The following is a 22602-nucleotide window of genomic DNA, read 5'->3' as shown; positions in this document are numbered from 1 at the left end:
TTTGAAAATTGGTCTTGTTTTCTCCGTTCTAATTGCTTTTTTTTTTTTTTTTTTTAGTATCGAGGGCTGTGTGCTTTGTTTTAAATGGAGAAATCAGGTTTCCCCTCTCCTACTTTGCTTGAGTATCTTTCAAACACCGAGGCAGGCGTATCAAGCCAATTCCTCTAAAAGCAAAGTGGGGTGAAAAGTTTTTACTTTGGGAGCATGCACAAAAGTACTTGACAAAATGGGCAACTGCTGTTGCTGATTGATCTGATCCTGTTGCCATTGCACCATTATCAAAGTTACCCACCCGCCACATGTCTTAACTAGGGGTGGAGCCCACATCAGAAACTGCTGTGAATTAAGGTGTACCTGTTTTCTTTTGTTTTCTAGTAGTTTGTTACAGTAGCTTGCAGAGATACTAAGTTTGTTATTTTGACAGAATAAAGCTCTATTGTGGATTACTGTCTCCTGTGGATTGTTTGCTTCCCTTTGAGTAAGCACAAGTACATTTATTCATATGTTTGCTTCAGATTTTACTTGCATATTCTGTTTCGTGAGTGACAATTTATTGTAAATAGATACATAATTCTTTACAATAGATGAGGTTGTGTAGTTTTAAGCTTTTTTATTTTCAGGTTAATTGAAAAAACACAGCTTCCATGTACCTGCAATTGTTTCTTCCCTTGACAAGTCTAAAGGTAGCTCTCAATGTTTCAAAATTGATTGCTGCTATAGAAACACTCGCACTTTTAATGGTGCAAAGGTGTCAGTGGATTTCCGGTCAGCCACATTGTCAACAGTGCAGACATGAGTCCAGTCAAGCATGATGCCTCAAGGATATTAAAAAGAAAAATGTACGTTGGGCAGCTGACACATACTCAGACTTCTTTCTATAGTCTAAAAGCACGTGTAGATTAATTGAATGCTTATGTACGGGAGTATAGAACTGCCAGTGTGGCGTAAACATTTTTTGAATGTACTACATTTGCCATTCAAAAAATATTTCATCCACATTGGCAGATCCAGGCTTCTGTACTTGTGCGCACGTCAAGTCCAATTGAGTATGAATGCTTTTTTGTTTTGCATTTGTGAAAAGATGTCGGGCATGAAACGAACGCTATGAACATATTCTGTCCAAGTCGACTATTCAGTCATACGTAAGCCGCTCTCTCTTCGATCTTCTCAAAGCCCAAAAAATGGAAGGGCCCGTTCTTTCGTCCCAGCTTTCATTTTCTTCTCTGTGCAAAGGATCACCTTTCCACCTTGTGATGGCCAAGATCCCTTCTTCAGTCTTTCCAGCCAGCGCTTTGTTTCAAAAGCCTTTTCAATAGGTTTTGGTTACAACTTGTGGCCTACTGTAATGTGTATGTCACGCATAAGCGGCTTATGACAACCCCAAGAGCCAAAGAAAAGCCATTCCCCGATTTGAAGGCGCGTGAGGGTCAGCTTAGGCTCATATTGCACGGCGTTGCAGCCTTAACCGTGTCACCGTGCTGGGAGGGAGCTGATGGATATTTGAGACCCCTTGGCAGCTGCCGAGTGTTGACACAGAAGGAAAGGCGCAAAGAAATCCCCAGGGTGTTATTACTGCAGACTTGGGAGCACTTTTCTGCACTTAACGGTGTCACGGCGACTCCGGGACATGCTAATTGTCAAAGGTTAAGCTCATTACTCAAATCCTGCGGCACGTATGAACGGACGGCGTTTTATTGATTTTAAAATTTCATCGAAAGTTAGTCAACGTCAGCGGACAGCTGGCCGGTTATATTGTTCTCCCGTTACGACCGCATGCAGTACCACTTGACACGTGACGCATTTGAGTGAATGTTGTCCCCATCGGAAGTGACGATCAAATCAGGAATGGCCTTTTTTTTTTTTTTCTGTCCCTCCATTGTACTAATCAGAGGAATGCCCAGGGTCAGGCGCATGATTTGTTCTGTCAGCTCAGCCTCTTCTTCCATTCCTGACAATTTAAGAGCAGCCAGCGCCCACCCATGCCAGTGATGCTGTCTTCATCCAGTCATAAACGAAATTGAATTGACCAAAGCTGCAGTCCCTTAATGCTTGGACTGATGTTTATCTGCATGGATTTTGTAGTGTGCCAAAAGCATAATTATAAGCTTGATTTGTGTCTGAAATCCCTTTAGCCAGGAAATGATCTTATCTGCGACAAAGGGTACTTTATTCCACTTAAGTCCGTGTTCCCTCCCAGTGTGGCTGTCATGTCTCCTCTGCATTGCTCGCTCTTGTTGGCAGCTATGGCTTCCTACTATCTCTGCCCTGCGATGCACTCAGGAGGAGGAATGCTGCTCAGCCATGCGTCACATGCACATAGCTTAGTGTGGCATGCTGCTCCCCCAGATAACACATTCACTGTTATGAGCCAAGGCAGTGGCAGTGGCGCACAATAAAACAGCTATTCTTATCGCTACCTACTTTGCATAGTCTTTCGGCAAAACCCAACGCGGTCAATAATGTTGGACGAGGGAAAAACAAAAATGCACTCATGATAGTGGCGTTCATGACTGGGTAACGGGGAGCAAGAACAAACTTTTAAATGTATTGATCCGGGACTACATGCTAAGCATACTCAGATAGCTAGCCTTTACAATGAATGCATCCATCCATATCATTAGCTTGCATGGCAAGGATATTGACAATACTTTGGTTCTATTGGTACATGAAACGATGTGAGGTGTGTAATGGGCGACATTCTGTGATTGCGCTCACAGAAACTAAAAAAAATATGGAGTTGTGTGATGTTGTTCTCCATCTTTTTATCCATTCATCCAGAAAAAAACATTTGAGAGAGGTGACTGATGTTGGATGAGAGGGTCTGGCTCACAATCTCTGTTATCGTTCACCCTGAAAGGGTTTAATGGGATGAAGCCCTGGGGTCTCTTTGGGTCATCCGCTCTCTTCTATGGACCTTGTTTTTGGAGCAGAAAATAGGTTCTCCCAAACTCCAAGCAATGAATGAATGAATGATCTGAAGTATGCTGAGCAAATAAGATCTGCTCAGCTTCAAAACTACATTGTGTCTAAAGGCAGCTTTCAAAGCACCCAAGGTCACTATGGAGGACAATAAAAATCCATCTGAAAATCAAATGCGCTGGATTGTCTTTCTAGTGAGGACTGCACCTATATTTAGTTAGCCTGACTATCTTATTGCTAGTATGCAAATGAGGGACTTTAAATGCCAGACAGTGGTGTCACTAAAGTGTTTTTGTGTGTCACCAGAGCAGCGCGGCACATTAGCACATTTGAATCTCAAGCACTGGCGAAAGAAGGACGGGGCATGCACTGAATGGCCGTTGAACCACGAGCAGCTATTCTTCCTGTTCAGGCCAAGCCCTGGATAATCTGCCTCTCTCAACCTTTGGAGCCCTCCCTGGCCTCTTATCTCAGTCATCTCTATGGTTTAATGCTGATGTGACATATGTCTCATAGTGACGACTTAACACCCCCCATCTTTTGCAGGAGTGGCCACCCACCTGCTTCTTCACTGTCAATCAAACTGGCTTCTTCACTTTATGGACTGTGCTTCATAGCTTGGATGAAATGCAATGGTGCACTTTTAGGTTTTATTTGCTATTTTATCAAATCTAATCTCCACCTGGCAAAGCATCTGTGAAGGCGTGTCTTGAAGATACATTTGAATCATGTGCTCTCTCGTGCATTTTTTTCAGGCATTTAGAAACGTAACATTTTTAGACATTTTTGAAAATGTGCTGGTTCAAACTTGCTGATCTTTTATTGTTATTATTATAGCAGTAGCTTTATGGACTGAAAATGGAGAATGATAAATGCCAGAGACTCCAAATGTTTGGGCAAAACAAAGGGCTTATGGCTTACTGTCTGGCAACCCGCACATTCACTGTGGTGCTCATGCTATCCATAAGGGTTAGCAAAACATCCCCATTTACAAAACAGTGACCTGAATACCGTGCATACGCGCCGGCCGCAATGTGGCCGGCCCTGACTTTTAATTGCAGTCGATTGTTATTTAATCCAGCGGGGGTACTGATGGCTTCAAGTGAACTTGAAAACATGAACATAAAGAAACGAGGCAAAACCAGCACATTTGGAAATGATTGCAGTTAATGAGCGCCTGAAAATTGGAGCCTATAAGCGCATTTTCATGTTCCTCCCTGGAGATGCCAAAGCAAGGTATCTCTTGAGTGGGAACCTCCACGCAAAACAGATGTTGCATCTCAAGGGCTTCAGTTTCGAGCATTTCCCATCAAGACCTTCACTGCTGACATATTTGCTTCCTCCGTCCGAGTTTTGAACGGCTGCATTTGCCCGTTGACATTCCAAGAGTCTTAACAGTTGCGTGAATGTGTCAAGGCAGCCACTATAATACATACACGCATGCAAGACAAGCAGTAATATTTCAGTCCTTTCCCCCACAGGGATAGAGCGTTCATCTCCCAAAGCTCCAGTGTGGGTGTCACACACTGCTAATGAGAGGAAGGCTGGAAACAAGGGAGAGCTGGCTGTCAAGCAATGAAGGAAAAAGGAAAAATAGATATGAGACGGTGATCAATAAGGCTTGTGTCATTAGGGGTATTGATAAGTGAGGGGGTTTCATACTGGAGAATGTAGTGGGTTCTATTTGTTTGTTTTTTTTTATATGATTTTAGGACAGGGGTGCTTTCTCAGAATAAAGACTAAGCCAATGATGCAGCCAGTGTCAAAATCAGCACGCAGTCATCACACATCATCTTGTCTGTATGTGTGCATGTGAGTGTGTTGTTAAGAAGACCAGATATCTCTCCACTTTACCCAGTAACTCAAACAAGGGGGGGGGGGGGGTTGGCTGCTAGGCAACCGAGCCACATCACATCAGGCTAGCCTGAAGAGAGCGCGAGAGAGATGGTGCTGATGGGAAGGGGGGGGGGGGGGGGGCAGAAAACTGTGCTGGCAGTGTTACATAAGCCAGTAGGCAAGTCCCAGTGTTCACATTAATGCGGTTAGACACTCGGAGGGGAAGTGATGCCCATTAGTCACAACTGACAAGGCAGGTGAAGACGCAGCATCCGCCAGTGATTTGAAAAGCTGTTATTATTTATTATGGGAAGGATACGGAGGAGAAAAAAAAAGAAAAAAAAAAAGAATCCACCACAGGCATTGTGAGTCCAATATTTGTCTTTTCTTTCACACAAACGATGATACAGTACAAATACGTCGACTTTAATGTTAATAACGGAAGGGATGTAACGAACCATATGAGGTTGATGTGATGAAAGATACATCAATCCAAATAATCCTCAAAGACACATCAGAGGTTCAAATAAGATGAAGCTGAGCTTCTGTTGTGCCTGCCAACCTATACAAAATTCATGTATGGCTTCACACTAAGGATACAACAGCAAGCCACATTCTGCCTCCCGTATTCAGCTCAACCACACGGAGGACGTTCGATCCATGATGACACTTTATAGAAAACTGCTGAAGCATCAAAATAAGTCTGTAGGCTCCATGTTTTTTGGATGCTGTGTGTGTTCTTAACTGGCAAATACATCAGATTAAATCAGAAAATCTATTTGAAATTGAAACAAATTGAAAGCTAAAAATGGAATCTTTTTGAGAAAAGGTTAGTAGCAACCGCCGTGAATATATTCCGTACTAAATCAATAGCGATCATGAACACGTTTAAAAAATGACAGCGGGCTCGTCAAAGCTCCCTAGGAATGATGGTGAAAGGTCGGATGGGAGAGGAAGCTTCCAGCTCCAGAGCTGTGAGGAAGCAATCAGGGGCCTGACTGGATCCCAGTGACTGCAAGGCCTCTCCCAGTCCACTCCACGCTTTGTGGGACGTGCTGTGGACCTGAACTGCATCGCGTAGGACTTTCTCTCCGAGGTTTGCGCGCCCTGTCTTCACCAGCAGCCGACCCTGCGGAAATACGACACGAGATATTTTTTGCAATTTTGTTGAATCAATATACACTCGACGGAAGTACAAGAACTGTATTAAGTGATGCACTGCCAACCCAGTTCATATCTTTGACAATGGCATTGAATGAGTTCATAATATATTTGTAGAAATCGGTTTATAACAGCAAGTGGAGATTTCAGTCAAACACATCATCTTGTATTGTCAACTTTAAAGCTGATGATAAGAACAAAAAAGTGGCCGGCTTGGAAAGCGGACAGTTTGAGGCTCGCTGGGAATGAGTAAATTGCTGCTGGAGACATGCCCACTTTGCTTCACATACAAGGACTGTGCCTCCCTGCACACATGATTAATCAGGATGAAATTCACGTAGGTGTCTAGGAGCTCTGATGAAACTTTTAGTGTGAGCGTGCACACCTACTGCGTCTACCTCTGTTGTATTTCCTTTTATATATATTTTTTTTGACAGCAGCTCATCAAACGCCACTTAAAATAGTTTAGTTGGTGACAGTTACAGTTGGAAATAAACTCATGATGACCTTGGGGAGAAAATCAATCGAGATAGATAATCTATTGTTCTCATCGTAGCATCCGAAAATAAAACCATGAAAAGGTATCTTCTGGCAAATTGGCAAAATAGATTTCAGAGAAGGAGGAGACTCTCCAGAGAGTAATGTACAAGGCAGAGGTCATGGAAAAACAATCTTTACAGCTCCAAAGACGGACCAACAAAAGTGGGCAGCTTATCAGAGAGAGAACAGTTTGGAAGCCAAAACAAAAAGAGATGAAGAACTTTGGGACTGCTTGTTCCTGGCATCACAGAAACTAAAACTGGTTTTGTTTGAAGTGCTCCAAGCCATCTGCTTCAACGGCAAGCCGATCGGAAGGAACTTGGTGGAGCAGGTTTACCGCACCTAAATGATACCTCGCCATACCCCAAGTACATACAAAATGCATTTTGAAATGATGACTGTATTTGTTAGAGGGAAAAAAATCTGGAACCTATTTAAAAAAGTGATCAGCTTGTATCAAATCCAATCCCCCCCACACGCTTGTGTTTTGGGACTTGGTCTGACCGAGATCCCTTTTAGGTTTGTGGTTCAGATCTGTTGCCATTTCCCCCCACATCAGAATTGACCATTCTATGTATCTATCTCCATCTCATCAGGTGAAACTGGAAAAAAGATGTATTTCCTCACCGATACAGAAAACAAAGTTATTGATCATCCTTTCATGTGCTGTACAAGCAGCGGCCTAAGTTACTGTCTTTGGACCTTGTGTGCATGTCTGTCTGCCTCCACAATTGATCCCTGGATTTCAAAGCTTCTTCCCTCCCTTCGTTCTTCCATCCATCCATCCATCCATCCATCCATCCATCCATCCATCCATCCATCCACACCTTTGCATAGCCTCACATAGAGGCTGGAGAAACAAGTCCGATGCAATCCGTAGCGGAAGGGGAACGGAAAGTTGAGGATGCAAATGTTGGCCAACATCAAATGGCTAAAGTTAGCTAAAGCTTGGTAATGGAAAGGGCAGACGAATGCCAAGCGACTTCACGAGCCACGCGTGCATAGCAACCAAGCCAGCTCGTGTTTGTGAATGTCTTCCACTGCCTCCTCTCTGGTCTTCCTGAACAGAACAGAATATATTTCCCGGGTTGCTAGGCAATCCCATAAAATGGCAAGAAGTGTTATAAATAATGTATTCGCATGATCCAATCAGCTGACAACCACCCCCGAGCACAGGGAGAGGAGAGGAGAAGAGAGAGATGGGAGCATTTGATCATTGGGAAAAAGATGAATTCAATGAGCACAAGTCCCCGTCCTTGAGATTTTGCATGCATGTGTATGAACATGCTTGGGTAATAGAGGAAGGAAGGCGTGCGTGCGTGCGTGCGTGTGTGGCTGACTCAGAGCAGGTGCGACTATGCGCACGAGGGAATGAAATGTGGAGGATGTTGGGAGTGGGTCAGATTCATTACATAGCAGCAGCGCAACTTGTGTTGGGATCAGCTATACTACTCGTACTAGCACCTGCCCCAAACGCACACATGTCCGCAACCACTTGCTGACACCAATGTCTGACAAGTGAAAATTAATCACTAAAAATAAACTGAAAATATGCTTCGGTCCAACTCTCGTCACTAGAAGTGAAAATTAAATGCAAATCCAATTTTGGCATAACGTGATGATTTGATGTCCATCCATGCATCTTATCCGTCCATTCTCAACACCACTTATCTTATATTTGATCTACTTGATTACAAATCTGAAGCCATCCGCATAACCGGTATCCTGGACAGCTCATCGCCCCTCCCGTTCCGTTCCATCGGCAGCTTTTAGGCCTATTGGCCGCACCTCCGGCTCATTTCCACACCTGTTCCCAGCTGTTTCACTTCCTTCTGTTGCTCTACCTGTCGTATTTCTTGCCACGTTGCTATCCGTTTTATTATGTCAGTTGTTGCTGTTTCAGACTATATTGGACACAAACCAAACCACATACGACCCATTATGTTTCATTAAGATGAAAAGTTAAACAAAAGCAAAACCCCCAGGGGGCCACTACCCTCAAATAATATTAGCCTCATTGTACAAGCACCAGTCAGACTACATCTCATTTTCTTTCTACCCCCAATAACCCCAAAGTGTAAAAATCTGGAGGATATTCAAGGAACGTACAGAACAGAATGTTCTTTTGTCGAATAATAACTCCAGAACATCAAGGAAGAATAATCAGAATTCCCCTCAAGGCAGCAGCAGCAGCAGAATAAATGGGCCACTGGCACATCAAGTGTCAGCGGTGCATACAGTATAAAAATAAATGCAGGGATCTCCAGCCACTGCGAAATATGGGAAGATCTCCAAGTGAAATGTCCCACTTAGCAGCCAAAAAGCAAGGAAGCATCTCCATTCCTATGTCTCGGATCGAATCCAAAATATGAAGAAGAGACACACTTTAGGTTTTACGAGGAGCCACGACAACATGAGACTGAAATCCACTCACACACAGAGAGAGAGCACATCTGCCCCGTGAGACTTACAGAAAGGGACACTGCCAGCTGGCTTTGTTTCAACATTTCACCTCTAGGGATTGGCTTTAGCACAGGCCAAAAAAGGAAGAGACGTGACTACACAACTTGCAATCATAGCAAACACACTCGCCTTATGTGGTCACAAGAAATCCAGTGCCGACACATCTACGCTAAGTACGGACACCGCTGGCATTTGCGTGTGTGGGTGAATGTGTCGAGTGGGCACAAGTCCTTATTGCACCAAACATCCCGTTTGGCAGGAAATAGACAGTTCAAAGGTCATAGTGGTTAATCATGGAGACCCATGGCGAGTGGGCGGGAAAGGATCTTTAGAGAGCGGAAGTGCCTTTGGATGAGAGAGCCAGGGAAAGGGGCTCGCTCAAATGATCGGGAACAAGTCTTATCTTTGAAAACTACTTTTTTGTCATGAATTGCAGGGAGTTTTTTTTAGGCTTAAATATTCCATTGAGTCATTGAAGTCTTCGGCTGTCGCTCACCAGGTGCACCAGTACGCACTCCCCAGTCGGGTGGACGGCCAAGGCTTCGTCGTAGAGATTTTTGGCTTCCTCCAGTTGACCCCGGAGCTCAGCGAGGTGTCCCCTCTGCAGCAAGACCGAGTGCGAGTTGGGGAAGAGCGAGCTGGCTTCGGCCAGGCAAAACTGGGCCTCTTTCAGTCGCCCGTCCTCCATGAACAGTTCCCCTGCAGGGACGTATTAAAGTTGCCTTATTGCAGGATGCTGAAATATAAACAGTGTGGACTTCAATTACACAAGACACTCAAGTACATACACACTCACCAAAGAAATGCAGTCTTATGGAAGTGTTGCCTAAATAAGGTCATCACAGATCTTTCCCAAAGCCCCTGACAGTAACTTTTGTACAAGTACAAAATACTTGATCGATATACTGAAAGGAAGATTGTGGAATGCTAGGGAAGGGTATGGCCAACTTAGCCTGGTTCCATTACACTAAGTAAACCCAATGAGAGATGTCTTGTTTCTCAGCATACGAAAAAGTTTGAAATCACTAGCAGTCACAGGGGACATCACCCGACATACTTCCTTCTGCCCCACCCACCCACTTCGAGCCTCCAGGGCACTGCAAACACACTGGTTGTAAAATTGCCCCCCTCCGCTCGAACTGTTGTGTCTTTGTTAAAAATAAACTTTGCCCACTCGTGGTGTATCGGGCCATGAGACTAAAAGTCAATTTGTTATTTTAAAAGCAGCCTTCTCAAACACATTTGAGTTGTACATGGTGTACATCACTGACTCAGTTTAGGAAGAATCGTCAATTGTTCATTTTGTTTCGATGTCCTACTTTTGTATTTGTTTTTGCATCTAAGCCACTACCTGTTCTGCCTGTTTTTCGGCCTCACTTGTTCTTTGTCGTTAGGGTAAGTCACCTGCAGTCATCCACACTGGGAACAACTGTCAGTCAAGACTTTTTATTCTCAATAAATCCTCTGGATTAGTACTTGAACTGCTCGATTTCCTCCAACATGTGATCCATATGATCCTTCTCTCCAAATTCCCAATCAAAAGAGTCCGTATTATGATGATGAGGATTCTCTTTTGAATCTGGTGCGTTGCTGTTTTTACCAGCTTGCAGCCAAATACGTTGGAGAGTCGTCCAGATGTACGTGGGCCCTTGGCGATGCGTGGAGCTTATATCTGACACTTCGGAGAGCGCCGCTTCCAGACGGGACGCAGCAACCGACGATGGACTCATTGAACCTACATGAAGATAATACGTACAATCGTGAAATTGAAGCCAAATGACACATTTTCAAGCTTTTGTCACATTTGTAGTGGTGTTGCAGACGCTGGGCTTCCCCGCTTTTAGATCTCCCGCTGTGGAGGATTCCAATCGTACTAAGAATTTGAAGCAGATTCCGAGAGAAGCTGCCGTACAGAGCCAGGTGTGCGATCGATAAGGCGGCGAAAAGATTATTAAAGGCAGACCGGTGGAGGTATCTTGGAAGTCGGGCAGAGTGAGGTAGATGGATGTTTTCCTGACTCCAGAACTGGCATCCAGCCTCTCCACCACCGGTATACTGCTACTGTCATCCGTCTCACTGGAAAAAATAAATAACATGACAATGGGCATCCTCTGTTTACACCACTGATGAAACAAAACCAGGCCAGGGCCACTCCCGTTTTTTTTTTTACACTAATGATGATTGATTTACTCACGTTGAGCGGCTGACATCATAGCGACTTTGCCAGATTTGCAGCATTTCTTGGCAGGTCTGTAAAGCCGCAGATGGGCCATACAGGACTTCTTCAAGCTTCGCCTTCGTGAACAACAAACTAGAGCAAAAAGACACAAATGCTATCACGTACTATATATTCAATCGACTAGTTTCACCCACGTAGGCCGAAATCAACCTGGGAACTGCGAGGCAGACATGCTGACCAGGATAGATTCATTTCCTTAATCCAATGAATTGTCTTTTCTTTCATTATTCAGATTTGTTCCCTCGGACTATACTGCAGAATCACTGGAAGTGAATACAGGAAACCCGATTAGGTGCATCCAAGCGCCAGCCGCGGTTATTTCACATTAGTCAGACCTAGCGCGAGGTATGTTGAAAGGTTGATGAGAGGTCATAGTGTTTGGACTCAGCCCTTTTAGTTGAAGACAACTGGTTAAGTGACGTGCGAGTGTCAGATAGAACGCCAAGTGTGCATATGTGTGTGCGTGCCGGGGGGGGTCTGTCACGGCATCAATTAGGAGCGACGACAGACAGTCAACAAGAGGGTGATCTCCGTCGAAATTAGTTTCATACGGAAATTCTAATTGATGTCATCATCCGAGACCAACCTTGACATTCTTCAACAGAGTTTTCATTGACAACGCCATTAAAAAGGTGGATCTGAAGATTACACATCCAATTATAAGCCTTGTCATTTTCAGCCTCCCGGGGATGCACATAGTCTTGATGAGTGGCTCTGTGCTTGGTGGTGGCCAGCTTTCAGCATCAACTGCATTTAAAAATAGATAGCTTGAAATGTTCCCTTGAAAAAGTGTATTACTCATCGTGCACCCCCACAGATCGCTTTATTTTCCCTCCACTGTGAGCAGGTGGACACATATGTACAAAACACACAAAGATGTCTGGAATAAGGATGCTGACGTCTCAGTTTAACGCAAAAGTCAATCCCTGCTGTGATTGCATTTACACACGGAGAAAATGAATGATTTCAAAATCATGTCCAGAGTAAAAGACAAGGCCAAAGAAGCCAGGGTGGCTGGTGGAAGAGGATGCGAGCGAAGAAATTGGATATGCTACAGCAAGCTGACACTTTGCTGTGGTGCAGAGAGCCAGTAGCTAACAGGGATCATACACATGCATGCACACATACAAAAATACAGTGACACACATCATCATCCATGTGCAAGACTAAGATCCTAGACACACACAAGTGCTACATCAGTCCCTTTCACAACTGTGGTGCAATAGCTCACGATGCTCTGCCGCCTTGGATGTGCGACACTCACTCAACACAAATGATATTCAAAGAGCTCGTTACAGAGAATAGCACTCCACCGAGGGCTAGCACAATAAAATGCAAGCTGATGAATGTCTTCTTAGCTCACGTGTGCCTAGTTCTTCTTTGCCACATCATGCGAGTCTCTGGGACTCCCGTGTCGGCTTCACCGCCTTCCTTTATTTCAACAAACAGACTTTTGAAAAAGAATGACCTCATGATGGGAAAGCTCATTGACAGCGCACAAATCATAAGCCTATTTCTTCAAGAGGAGCTCTCACTGACACCAATCTGAACAACAGCAACAAAAAAAGAAATATTTATAATCAAATGTTTTTTTTCTAGCACTTTGATTTTCAGAATCCCATTTTTTGGTCTAAGCTCATACAGAAAAGCTTCAGAATGACAACTGATGGATGCTGCATCATCTGTCTAACCCATACGACCTCGTTGTTACCGCGGTGATGGGGATTCCTGACTCAAAGAGCCAAGGTGATTGGCTGAGTCCGGAAAAGAGCACTTATCTGGGTCAAAGTAGTCAAGTGTCTCTGAAGAGTTGTGTGTATGTGTGTGTTGCATTTCCTTTGTTGTGCTAGTGCAATTTTGTTCTCTTCTCATTCTTCTTGAGGTAGTGATGTACACCATCTGTTGGTGTGGGGACTCATGATAGTCAACACTGACCCCTAACGGCTGCATTGACAAATGCATTTACAGGAGTCCAAAACGCTAAGTTCACATTTCAGTGATGATGCAATCATCTTTCATAATATCATTTGTGTGAAGCCACTGACCTGAACTCTTGTACTTTCAAATATCATCGAGCTTTTCTCTGCGTGTTGCGATGATTCAATTTGTTTTATTTGTGTGCTGATCATTTGATATAATCAATCAAATTCATTTGAGAAAAATAAACTCGTGCAAGCGTGAAAAATGGTGACCATGTTGGGAGTATGCGAGCAGGCTGGGGTCAAGGCGGCAGCGTTAAAAGGCTAAGGGGTGAATGAGGGGAAATGGGTACCGCAATGCAGGCCTTCACTCTGCCGCTTCTAAATAAGGCATTGCGAGTGTGCGTGTGCATGTGCATGTGTGTGTCGGCGCGCGCCTGGCCTCCAACGCAGTGGAGCTGAGACACCCTATCCCTGCAAGATGACAAGTGTTGGTGCTGCGTGGCTTCTTAAGGTTCTCTCTCTCTCTCTCCCTACCCCCCCAATCCCTCTCAAAGATTAAGAAACTACGCAGTTGGAAAAGTGTATTTTCTCTTCTAGAGCTTCATTTCCCCAATGGGCATTTTGTGTTGCATGTGTGAGTGGGTTTACTTGAAGTTGTCAGGGTGTTGGCTGAGGGCCAGCGCCAAGGTGTCCAGCGCATAGCGGTGGTGCTTCTGAGCACTGAGGAGAAGGCTCAGCAAGTGTAAGGAGTGCAAGTCATCCCCTTGGAGCGATAAAGCCCCTTGCAAAGTCTCCATGGCTGCAGATACCTGGCAGATGCACGTTCATTATCGAGTCACTTTGGCCGGAAGTTGGGAATGTCACAGGTTTGCAAAATGTGCGTCAACACGAGAGGACATCCAGCATTTGTTTTTTTAAACATGCAATGATATTATTTTCGAACACTTTGGATCATTTGACAATGGAAATAACGTATTTGGTTGCGTTCACCTGGCGTACAAGAGCCAACTGCAGAGCCAAGCACATGGCAATGTGAGCATCCTGCGGGTCTAATGAATGAGCTCTGTGAACACACACAAATTCAATCCAATTGTAAAAAAATAAATAAAAATTCCTCGACTTGTGGTGCACTTTAAATTCAGATATCTAACACAGGTTGTTCAAGATAGCTGGAAAATTATTTTGGAAAAACTGATTTTACAAACATCTGACCTAATTGGATTCATAACGACTTACTTTCTCAGAATTCCGAGAGCTTTTTTGTTGTATTCGTTTCGATCTTCTTTCAAAGAGGCTACAAAAAGGACAGAATTGTCAGGATCGGAACGGAGCAGGGTGACCAAATGCAGCTCGGGCCAGGGTTTATTGAGGGAAAAGGGAACTGGAAGGGAGGAGAAGGAGGAGAAGGAGAACAAACCAACACAACCGGCAAACTAACATAACCGACAGCAACCAAGAAACAAGAAGACATGAGACGAGAACAAGCCGTCAGGGGAGCGAGGGGCAGACAGGACTTAAATACCAGACAGGTAACAAGAGGCAGGTGACTGTGGTGAGTAAATTGGTTGTGAGTAGACACAGGAAGGGAGGGGCGAGTACACACACGCGGACAGAAACCATGACAACCTACACATAATAAAACAACCGTGACAAGAATAAGCAAAAAAAAAACATGATAACATGATTTTTTTTCTTTCATTCTAACACTTCTCATGTGTTTTTTTTTTTTTGCTTTGTGCAAAACAGCCCAAAGATAGAAAAATATCGTAGCATATTTTTTTACCAATTTGTAAAGAGATGGTTTTCAAAAGGCTGCCTTGTCTCACGCAACTGCTGAGCCAATTTGAGTATGGATTCGGGTTACCATGACGACCAGGGGTGGAGCGAGAAATGAAGTGCCAAATAAAGTGGAGCCAGCATCATCTGAGAAGATGCATTCTCACCATCAGAAGCCTGCAGACTATAGGAGAGTCCCAAAGCCAGGTAGGCCCGAGGAAGAGATTGCCCAGCTCCCTCACCCATGGACACCACGCTTTGGGACAGAGCCTCCGCTTCTGACAACTTAAACACACAGAAACCAGCGGATGTAACAAATGGCTGGACCTAGCAATAATCAATGACCAAATAAAAGGACACAGGAGTTTTCTCATCTGCTTCTTTCTTCAATTCAATGCTCTCTTTGTCTAAATATTCTATTTTTGAGTTGAGAGCCGATATGGAGTTATATAATAAACTGAAAATATTGATTTTCTTTATTTGGAACATATTTGAAAGGAAAAAAAAAAAAGACACTTCAAAGTGCAATGTTTAAGTCGCCAAAAAACAAAATATAAACAGTAACCCAAAGTGCTTTTCAGGAATTTAGAAACGCAGCGGTGACGTGACGTCCTAGGATTGAAGTGCAGTGATTGTGATGCTCACACACGCACACACAAAAAGTTGTGCATTTTTTTCTGACGGCTGATAATGGTGGCCCATTTATGTAATGCCCCACTGTGCAGCAGCCACAGTGGCCCATTGTGATTAAGAGCGTAAGCGCCTTACTGTCTCTGACCGGCCGGCCGGTCGGTCGGCCAGCCTAGCGTGAGCTCCAGCCACTGACAGATGTGCTCGCCACACTGTGCTCACCCCTGTAAACTCTTGGTTTCTAATCCAGCCCTTTTCTCTCACTAACCTTCTGCGTTCTCTTTTTATGCCACAAATGTTTGTCTTTTTCATTTGAATATGGATTTAGCCGGTTGTATTCACCCAGTGCAGCTGCCCGATGCAGACTTTAGCGGCCAACAGGGGAAGCGACGGCTCATCTGGCCTCATCCTGGCACATTCTTTCAACACCGACACAGCGCCGACTGCCTGCAACATAAATGGAAGGAACTCTTCTGTACATTTAGCCCAAGACATGCATCCCTTTCTCACCCTCCGAGACTGCAATCATAATAAAACTTTAGGTTTGTCTGTAGCGTCATGGTGTTTAAAGAAGAAATGAGCTCACCTTTCCAGACGCCATGAGGGACAAGCCAAGCTGGCGCCAGAGGTGGAACTCGTTGAAAGAAAACTTCATTGCTCGTTCCAGACACTGACAGAATGTGGGAATACAGTCATATCAACATGATCGATTCATTGACTCTGCCTCTCATTTCGTCTCTACAGCACGCTTTTTTTTTCTTGATACGACTGTCAACACCCCCGAGCCAGCCACTCTACATCTTTTAGTCCATAATAATGTGAGTGATGTGTGCACGAATGAGAGGAGGAATGAACTGCCAATCAGTCAGATTCAGCACGAGTGCAAAAAGTCTTCACGGCTTTGTCGTGGAACGCTGCTGAGGTAATGACATATCAGGGGCTTTTATTTTCAGGTGTCTACTTTTCTGTTGTCTGACATGAACCGCATTCTAACTGACTCACTGGAATCGAAAACATATTTTGGAGCCCACAACTTGGAGTACAGGAAAATCATTCGGACCAACATATTAAAAGGCAACCAAATGGGAACGATAAGACCACTCATCTGCACTCTCGTTGACATGTGCAGTGTGTGTGTGTCCGCAGACCTCAGACAACATGGTGTACTGGCCCCTCCTAGCCATGCCGACAGCGAGCAGGTCGTAGACAGAGACCGAATCCTGCAGGGTGGCCTGGCGAGCTTCCACCTGATCTGGCAGGCGGCTGATGACCGCATCGCCACTGGCCTTTATTAAAAAGAAAAAACAGTATTTGGAGTGAAGAAGAGAAGATAATGACTGATTAAGGTGTCCTTGTGTTCCAAATGGCAACGCATGTGTGGTCTCACCATGGACTCTGTAATGAGAAGCAGCAGCACAGCCTCTTCAACCACGTCCTGGGGGCAGAAGCAACTGCAATGACAAAAGAACAAGATTAGTCTTCTTGCCGACACGGGCGCAAAGGCACAGGTATCATTTACTTTGGAGTTTAGCCAGTGTCCGCTTTCGGACTCACCTGGCGTGTAATCCTACCCGCCCGCACCTCCCTGGGAGTTTCATACAAGACACGTTCTCAGTATTATCTCCACACAAGGCTTACGACTTCCATTCCCAATAAGTGTATGTGACAACACGGGAGCCGCAATCAATACGCAGCTCCGCCTGCTCAATTTTGTCCATTTTATTTTTTGCCCATGACCCTACCAGGTGTATGTTCTGTTAAAAAAAAATGTCATCACGGTGGCCCACTGTAAAAAATCTCGGGCGTGAGTAAGCCACCAATGGGCACAATGAGGTGGTGAAAAAGCAAAGCCAGAGGGTTGAAACCTGTCAGTGGAGTAACGTTGCGGCGGTTTGATGGTGGGGTAGAGCGCGTCTTTGGACGTGGCCGCTCCTTCTCGACGGAGCCAGGCCGAGGGTGGGGGGCCTAGGGGGGGCCAGTAACTGTCTTCACTCACTGAGCTCAGCAGCACCTCTGCCAGCTTCCTTGCTGCAGTCTGGAAGAGTACCAAAGTATCTTGAAGTTACATGAAAGCAATATTTGAAGTTGAATCCATGCTGATTGAGGAAGCTGACCTTCCTGAAACTCTGAGAACCCCGTGACTCCACCACCCTCATCACGCGACGTAGTTGGTGAGCACCTTGTGCAAGATGACTAACACAGACACACAAAGTGTATTTTCAGTCAAACAAAAAACACACCAAGGAGAAGCAGATGATAAAAGATGCACAAAACTATGCTCGCTTAAAATGATTGGATAGCTCATGTTAATGCTTTAAGAATTATCCTGTATTCATGCAAAAATGGTTAAGACTGTTTTACAATCTTTTTAGAATCCCCAAAACAATACTGACATCTACTGGTGAAACATTTGACCGCCTCTTAATTTCAAAAATCCTTTTTCCCTTCTCTGTTTCCATGTGTGCACATGCGCGGTACTCACCCTCTCTGCAGCAAACAAAGGTACGCACTTTGTAGGGCTGCCTGGAGGAAAAAACCCAGGTCCAAGTCCACAGGTGGAGAACACAGAGTGACTTTGGCTGTCTTAGGGTGGGGCGTTGCAACTGTCTGAAAAGAAAGCTCAAATGTAGTTTCATTGAAAAGACAAACAGTATCAGAAGAGACCTTATCCAGCTCCTGAAGGTACGACAGAGCCGTATCACAGGCCTTGAGGTAACAGGAAAGACTCTCCTCCTCCCTCTCTAACAGACGGATACGAGATAGTGAAGAAAGAGCCCGGTGGTCCAGAGACAGACCTGGAACATACACATACACATACACATGTCCTGGGCAGGAATTCAACAAACAAAACAAACTGTGCTAGCTTTAGTATGCAACTGTGGACTTCTGGTTTGAAGACCAGAATATATTTGGGGTCCGTGTGACCTGTTTTTGTCTTTTATTTAGATGTTTTTTTTATCTGATTCAATTGTTTTAGCCTTGGCTAATCTGAACACATTTTGCAGGGTCACACCCACACAAATATAAAGTGAAAATGTAGGAATCACACAGTTAGAGTTATTGTTGAGAAACAGAGAGAGCCATAGAAATAGAGGCCCCAAGCGACTTATAAACGAGAAGCCTCCCTGTGCTTCAGATGAACCTGCTAAGCAAAAAAAAAAAAAACCAAGAAGACTTTAACCATCTCTGATATTTTGCAATAATAGACTTCACACTGACTTACTATCCATTTTTTATAGGTAAACCATAAATGGTTTCATCCCCCTGTCCGAGCAAAAAGCCCGATACGGCTGGTATCTTCAGGCAAGACGCCAGGCTTCATCAAATAAGCAATGTGCTGCAAATAGACATCATTGCCAAAACATTCAGAGCACTTTTAATTCCCACAACAGCATGCAGTCGGAGCAAGATCTAGAGAAAACGAAGAATGGCTTGACTTTCTCAGGCAGGCAGCCTTTGACATCATCTATATTAGTCCGAGCTAAAATAATTTGGAAGAGTCTGCAAGAAAGCAAGCTACAATTCAAATCCGCTGGTGACTGTGACATAATTATATTTCAGCAAGCAGGAAATCACATCCGCTCATCAGGAAAGATTCCGTGTAATGACATGAAGATAACAAGATTAAGCAGTGTCATATTCTGTGGATTTGACTCTTGACCCTTTCCAAAGATTGGATATGCAAGTGACTATAAAGCATTTAAGGATCTGGACAGTACACAAAAATATGTCCAGGGGCACTTTTCAACAGATTGACTCGACTTTAAGCAAAACAAAAGTATTGGGTCTTTTTTTTTTTTCTCCCCTTTTTGAAATTAAAAATGATTCATGGCCAAATTAAATTTGGGGGACTTTCACCAATTGAACTGAAGTTTAAAGAAAAAATAAGAAGAGTCTTTTATTCAGATTTTTGAAAGGATGTTTTTGACGCAGCCCGTACCTTTAATGACAAAGGCCTCAGCCAGCAGGCGGAGATGGTAGATGGGTTGATCGTCCTGCGTCAGCTCCTCCAGTCCCACCCTGGCACACATTCCCTGGGCGTCGCGATGGCAACCTTGCACGTAGTGCACTTTGGCCATCAGCAGTAGAGCCTCATTCAAATACCGGGGCTGGCAGAAAAAAAAAAAACAGAGCTCTGTGGTAAATGCTTCCTTCTTTAGGTTGGAATCGGCGGATGAAAGACTGACAGTGAGACGGCCTCGGCTCAGGATGATGTTGAGGTAGCTTTTGGCCCGGCATAATTTGGGTTGCGTTTTGTCCATCAAAGGTATGGAGCTCCTCAACAGGTCTGTATTTTCCTGCAGGGACTCTTCCAGCAGTGCTTCTGCCAACAGCAGCGTTCCATAATCATCTGAAGGCAGGACATAAAAAAGTCACGGTAGACAGCTTCCAGAGGTTTCACGTCACGCTCAGGAGTTGAGCAAGTTCTGGAGTGGATGTGCCTCTAAAACCGCTTCTTCCGTGATACTTTGAAATGTAACCATTCAATCAGAACAGTTGACACATTTTTCAATATGCACACTTAACTGAAGTGCTCCTCTTCAATGTTTTGTGTATGTTCATATGCCAAGTGTTTATGTCTTGAACTCAACTTGCTGTCCAAGAAGAACAGATCATCATTTTTACATGTCTGTCATGATTACTAAATCAAAGAGAGAATATAATTACTGTTGTTCACTCAAATTTCAACTTTGTCAAGAGTAACAAAGATGGAGGGGGGAAAAAATCCACGAGATAAATCCAATGAATTATATTAAGACCTGGATATTCACAAATGGAAATTTGGGTATCATAAACCACATTTTTCCCCCCAGTATTTTGGGACTTTGAATGCTACTTTTTTATATCGTACACCAATATTCTAGCAATAACACCCTGTCAGTGCCTACCAAAACATTTGATTTGCATGTATAAAAGTAAGTTTGCTGCTCTCTTTTCTTTATCTTGTGCCAGCCTGGCGAATTTACTATTGTGGTTTATGTTACTGTCAATGTCAAATGTGCAATCTTTAGTATTAGTATTAAAAAAAAAAAAGAAAAACTAACAAGCCCACGCAGAAACAGATCATGAGACCTGACAGCAACAAGTTAGTTGCAACAGTCCAAAGTTCAACTTGAGTACAGTCACACAAATATCAGAAATGGAATTGTATTTGTATGGAAATGGTTTGTGCGCTCGCTCGCTCGCTCGCTCACCATCTTCGTGCATCCGTGCAGCCTGCATGTGTTCGACGATTGGAGGAATCCGCTCCCACTGACACTCGGCCCGGTAGCGATCCAAGTCCGCTTCCAGCCGCAGCTGGGTGAAGGAGATGCGGGAGGCCATGGCAGCTCGATCCCGGTGTTGACTGCAATCCCCTGACACGATGGGACTGACTGCAGACTTACAGGAGAAAGAAGAAAAAAAATGGAATCTTTGGAGCGGGTGCGCGTGTGGCTTGGCTTGACTTGGCTTGGCTTGGGGGGGGGGCGCGCTTGCCATGCGCGCATGTGTGTGTGTGCGTGTTCATACAGTTACTTTGCGGAACAAAATCGTTATTGGCTATTTCATCCATTTATAAATATTTCGTACTTCCAACGTCGATGGAAGGAGTCAGAAGTGAAGGCATCTGCTCTTAAGCTTTTTCCTTTAATACCTTAAGTGGATCAGGTAGAGCTGAAGAAACCGCAAAATGCTTCTGTGTCTAATAGTGGAATGGAGGAGATCAAAACGGAAAATAAATAGGCTGATTGGAAACGACCCATATTCCCACTTTGTTTGGTTGTTCTACGTGTTCCTGACCCTGCAGATTTTTTTTCGGGCTGCCTGAGGTCAACCGGCCGCTTTCAAGGAAGGACCAAACACAAACACACTTGAATAGGAGAAGATGGGAGGGACAGACACAAACTACTTGATCCTGGAACATATACAAGAAAAGGTGAAATAGAACCTCAAATCTTCTGAACAGAGATTTTGCCGGGTCATTTTCTCTCTGGAAACTTGACATTTTCTTTCAGAATAGGAGCTCGTTGCTTGCAGTTCCAACGGTGGCTTCGTGGAGACTCTTTGGCGCATCCTGCTGTCGAAAGTTGGCATTCACCTTCACTTTTGCCACTACAGGATGGCCTGAAGAAATCAAACTTTCAACATTGTTGCCACTAGATGGCGCCACAGCAATGTTTTTATCTTGCACAAATACTTTTTCACTGTAGGTTTGATCAACTGCAACACCTCCGAATATCCACAGTGCCGGGTGGAGGTCACGTCGACTGGTAAGATTGGTAAGAAGCAGCCACATTAGCTGGTTAACCGCCAAAATTGGTCAAGAACACAATTCCCGATCATTGGTACTTTTATGGCGAGAGCACGAAATATGGTATATATCTAGCATTCCAACTTTGACAGACAGCATCACAACTTTATGGTCATGAAGTGGCGTACTCCCCTTGCACATGCATGTTTACTGACTCCCTGGACTCTGATCTGGAGGTCTACCATTCATCCAACTGGTTTTTGGTGGTTACACTAAATAAACATCCCAAATTGGCACTGATATGCTCACATGGCAACGCCATATGCCGTGCATGCAATAAATGAAACGAGGCGGCCACCTTTTTGTCGCATTCATCTCATTTGATTATGGAAATCTCATTTCGCTTTACACTACTCCTTTGTGAATTAGATCAATCTACAAAGCCATTTTTAAGCGCTTCATCAATAGAATTAACACTGTGGAGTGGCAATTGTTAACTTTTATTAACTTTAGTGACATATCTCAACTTTTCGGGGTCGATTGTCGCCTTAAAAGTGACACAGCAACTTGTGACCCTATGTTTGCTTTGGAGCAAGGACGGGCACATTTAGTGAAGTTGTGAAAGCTAACGTTTACATGAGCAACTTGGCGATCGATATTGCTATTCGTGCCACACGATTTTTATCAGGCGGTCCAAGTTTGCTCGCTGGTTCTCTCCGTCTGTCGTGGATCTCAGCCTGGGATGGGCACTTCTCTGTCTAACATGGATCAGCTTAATGTTTAGCCCAAGATACACACACACACACACACACACACACACACACACACACACACACACACACACATACGAGGGCTTAAAAAGCCACAGGGAAACATGCTGTCCG

The 22602-nt window shown here is 44.3% G+C and overlaps 1 protein-coding gene across 4 annotated transcripts; it reads right to left on the bottom strand.

The window, feature by feature from the left end:
- Positions 1-5055: 5055 nt before the first annotated feature.
- Positions 5056-21243, bottom strand: ttc7a (tetratricopeptide repeat domain 7A). Of its 4 annotated transcripts, none has more exons than XM_085921977.1 (20): positions 21122-21243; positions 20682-20868; positions 19674-19837; positions 19427-19595; positions 17969-18281; positions 17601-17679; positions 17352-17521; positions 16874-16937; positions 16635-16772; positions 16073-16156; positions 15829-15933; positions 15024-15141; positions 14317-14374; positions 14071-14143; positions 13729-13889; positions 11114-11230; positions 10883-10995; positions 10520-10654; positions 9416-9618; positions 5056-5884 (listed from the first exon to the last, which is right to left on the bottom strand). In XM_085921977.1, exons 2-20 carry the CDS (start codon positions 20809-20811, stop codon positions 5666-5668), a joined length of 2613 nt encoding a protein of 870 aa, XP_085778103.1. In that variant the 5' UTR covers positions 20812-20868; positions 21122-21243; the 3' UTR covers positions 5056-5665. The 4 variants fall into 4 exon arrangements, 3 of the variants coding, with proteins under 3 accessions (XP_085778103.1, XP_085778104.1, XP_085778102.1); XM_085921978.1 differs by lacking the exon at positions 21122-21243 and having other exon boundaries at positions 17969-18093; positions 18151-18281; positions 20682-20958; XM_085921976.1 differs by lacking the exon at positions 21122-21243 and having other exon boundaries at positions 20682-20958.
- Between the last annotated feature and the right edge of the window lie 1359 nt (positions 21244-22602).

Source organism: Syngnathus leptorhynchus, chromosome 10 (assembly GCF_054491065.1).
Source record: "Syngnathus leptorhynchus isolate UIUO chromosome 10, UIUO_Slep, whole genome shotgun sequence".
Classification (NCBI taxonomy): domain Eukaryota; kingdom Metazoa; phylum Chordata; class Actinopteri; order Syngnathiformes; family Syngnathidae; genus Syngnathus; species Syngnathus leptorhynchus.
The sequence above is the reverse complement of the archived record's forward strand: the minus strand, read 5'-3'. Positions and strand labels throughout refer to the sequence as shown.

Coding starts and splice junctions, on each gene's coding strand:
- ttc7a (XM_085921977.1), bottom strand. CDS start 20,811: ATGGCCTCCCGCATCTCCTTCACCCAGCTGCGGCTGGAAGCGGACTTG. Junction 19,596..19,673: donor TGAGCCGAGGCCGTCTCACT/GTCAGTCTTTCA, acceptor TTTTTCTGCCAG/CCCCGGTATTTGAATGAGGC. Junction 18,282..19,426: donor TGAGGCCTTTGTCATTAAAG/GTACGGGCTGCG, acceptor TGTATGTTCCAG/GTCTGTCTCTGGACCACCGG.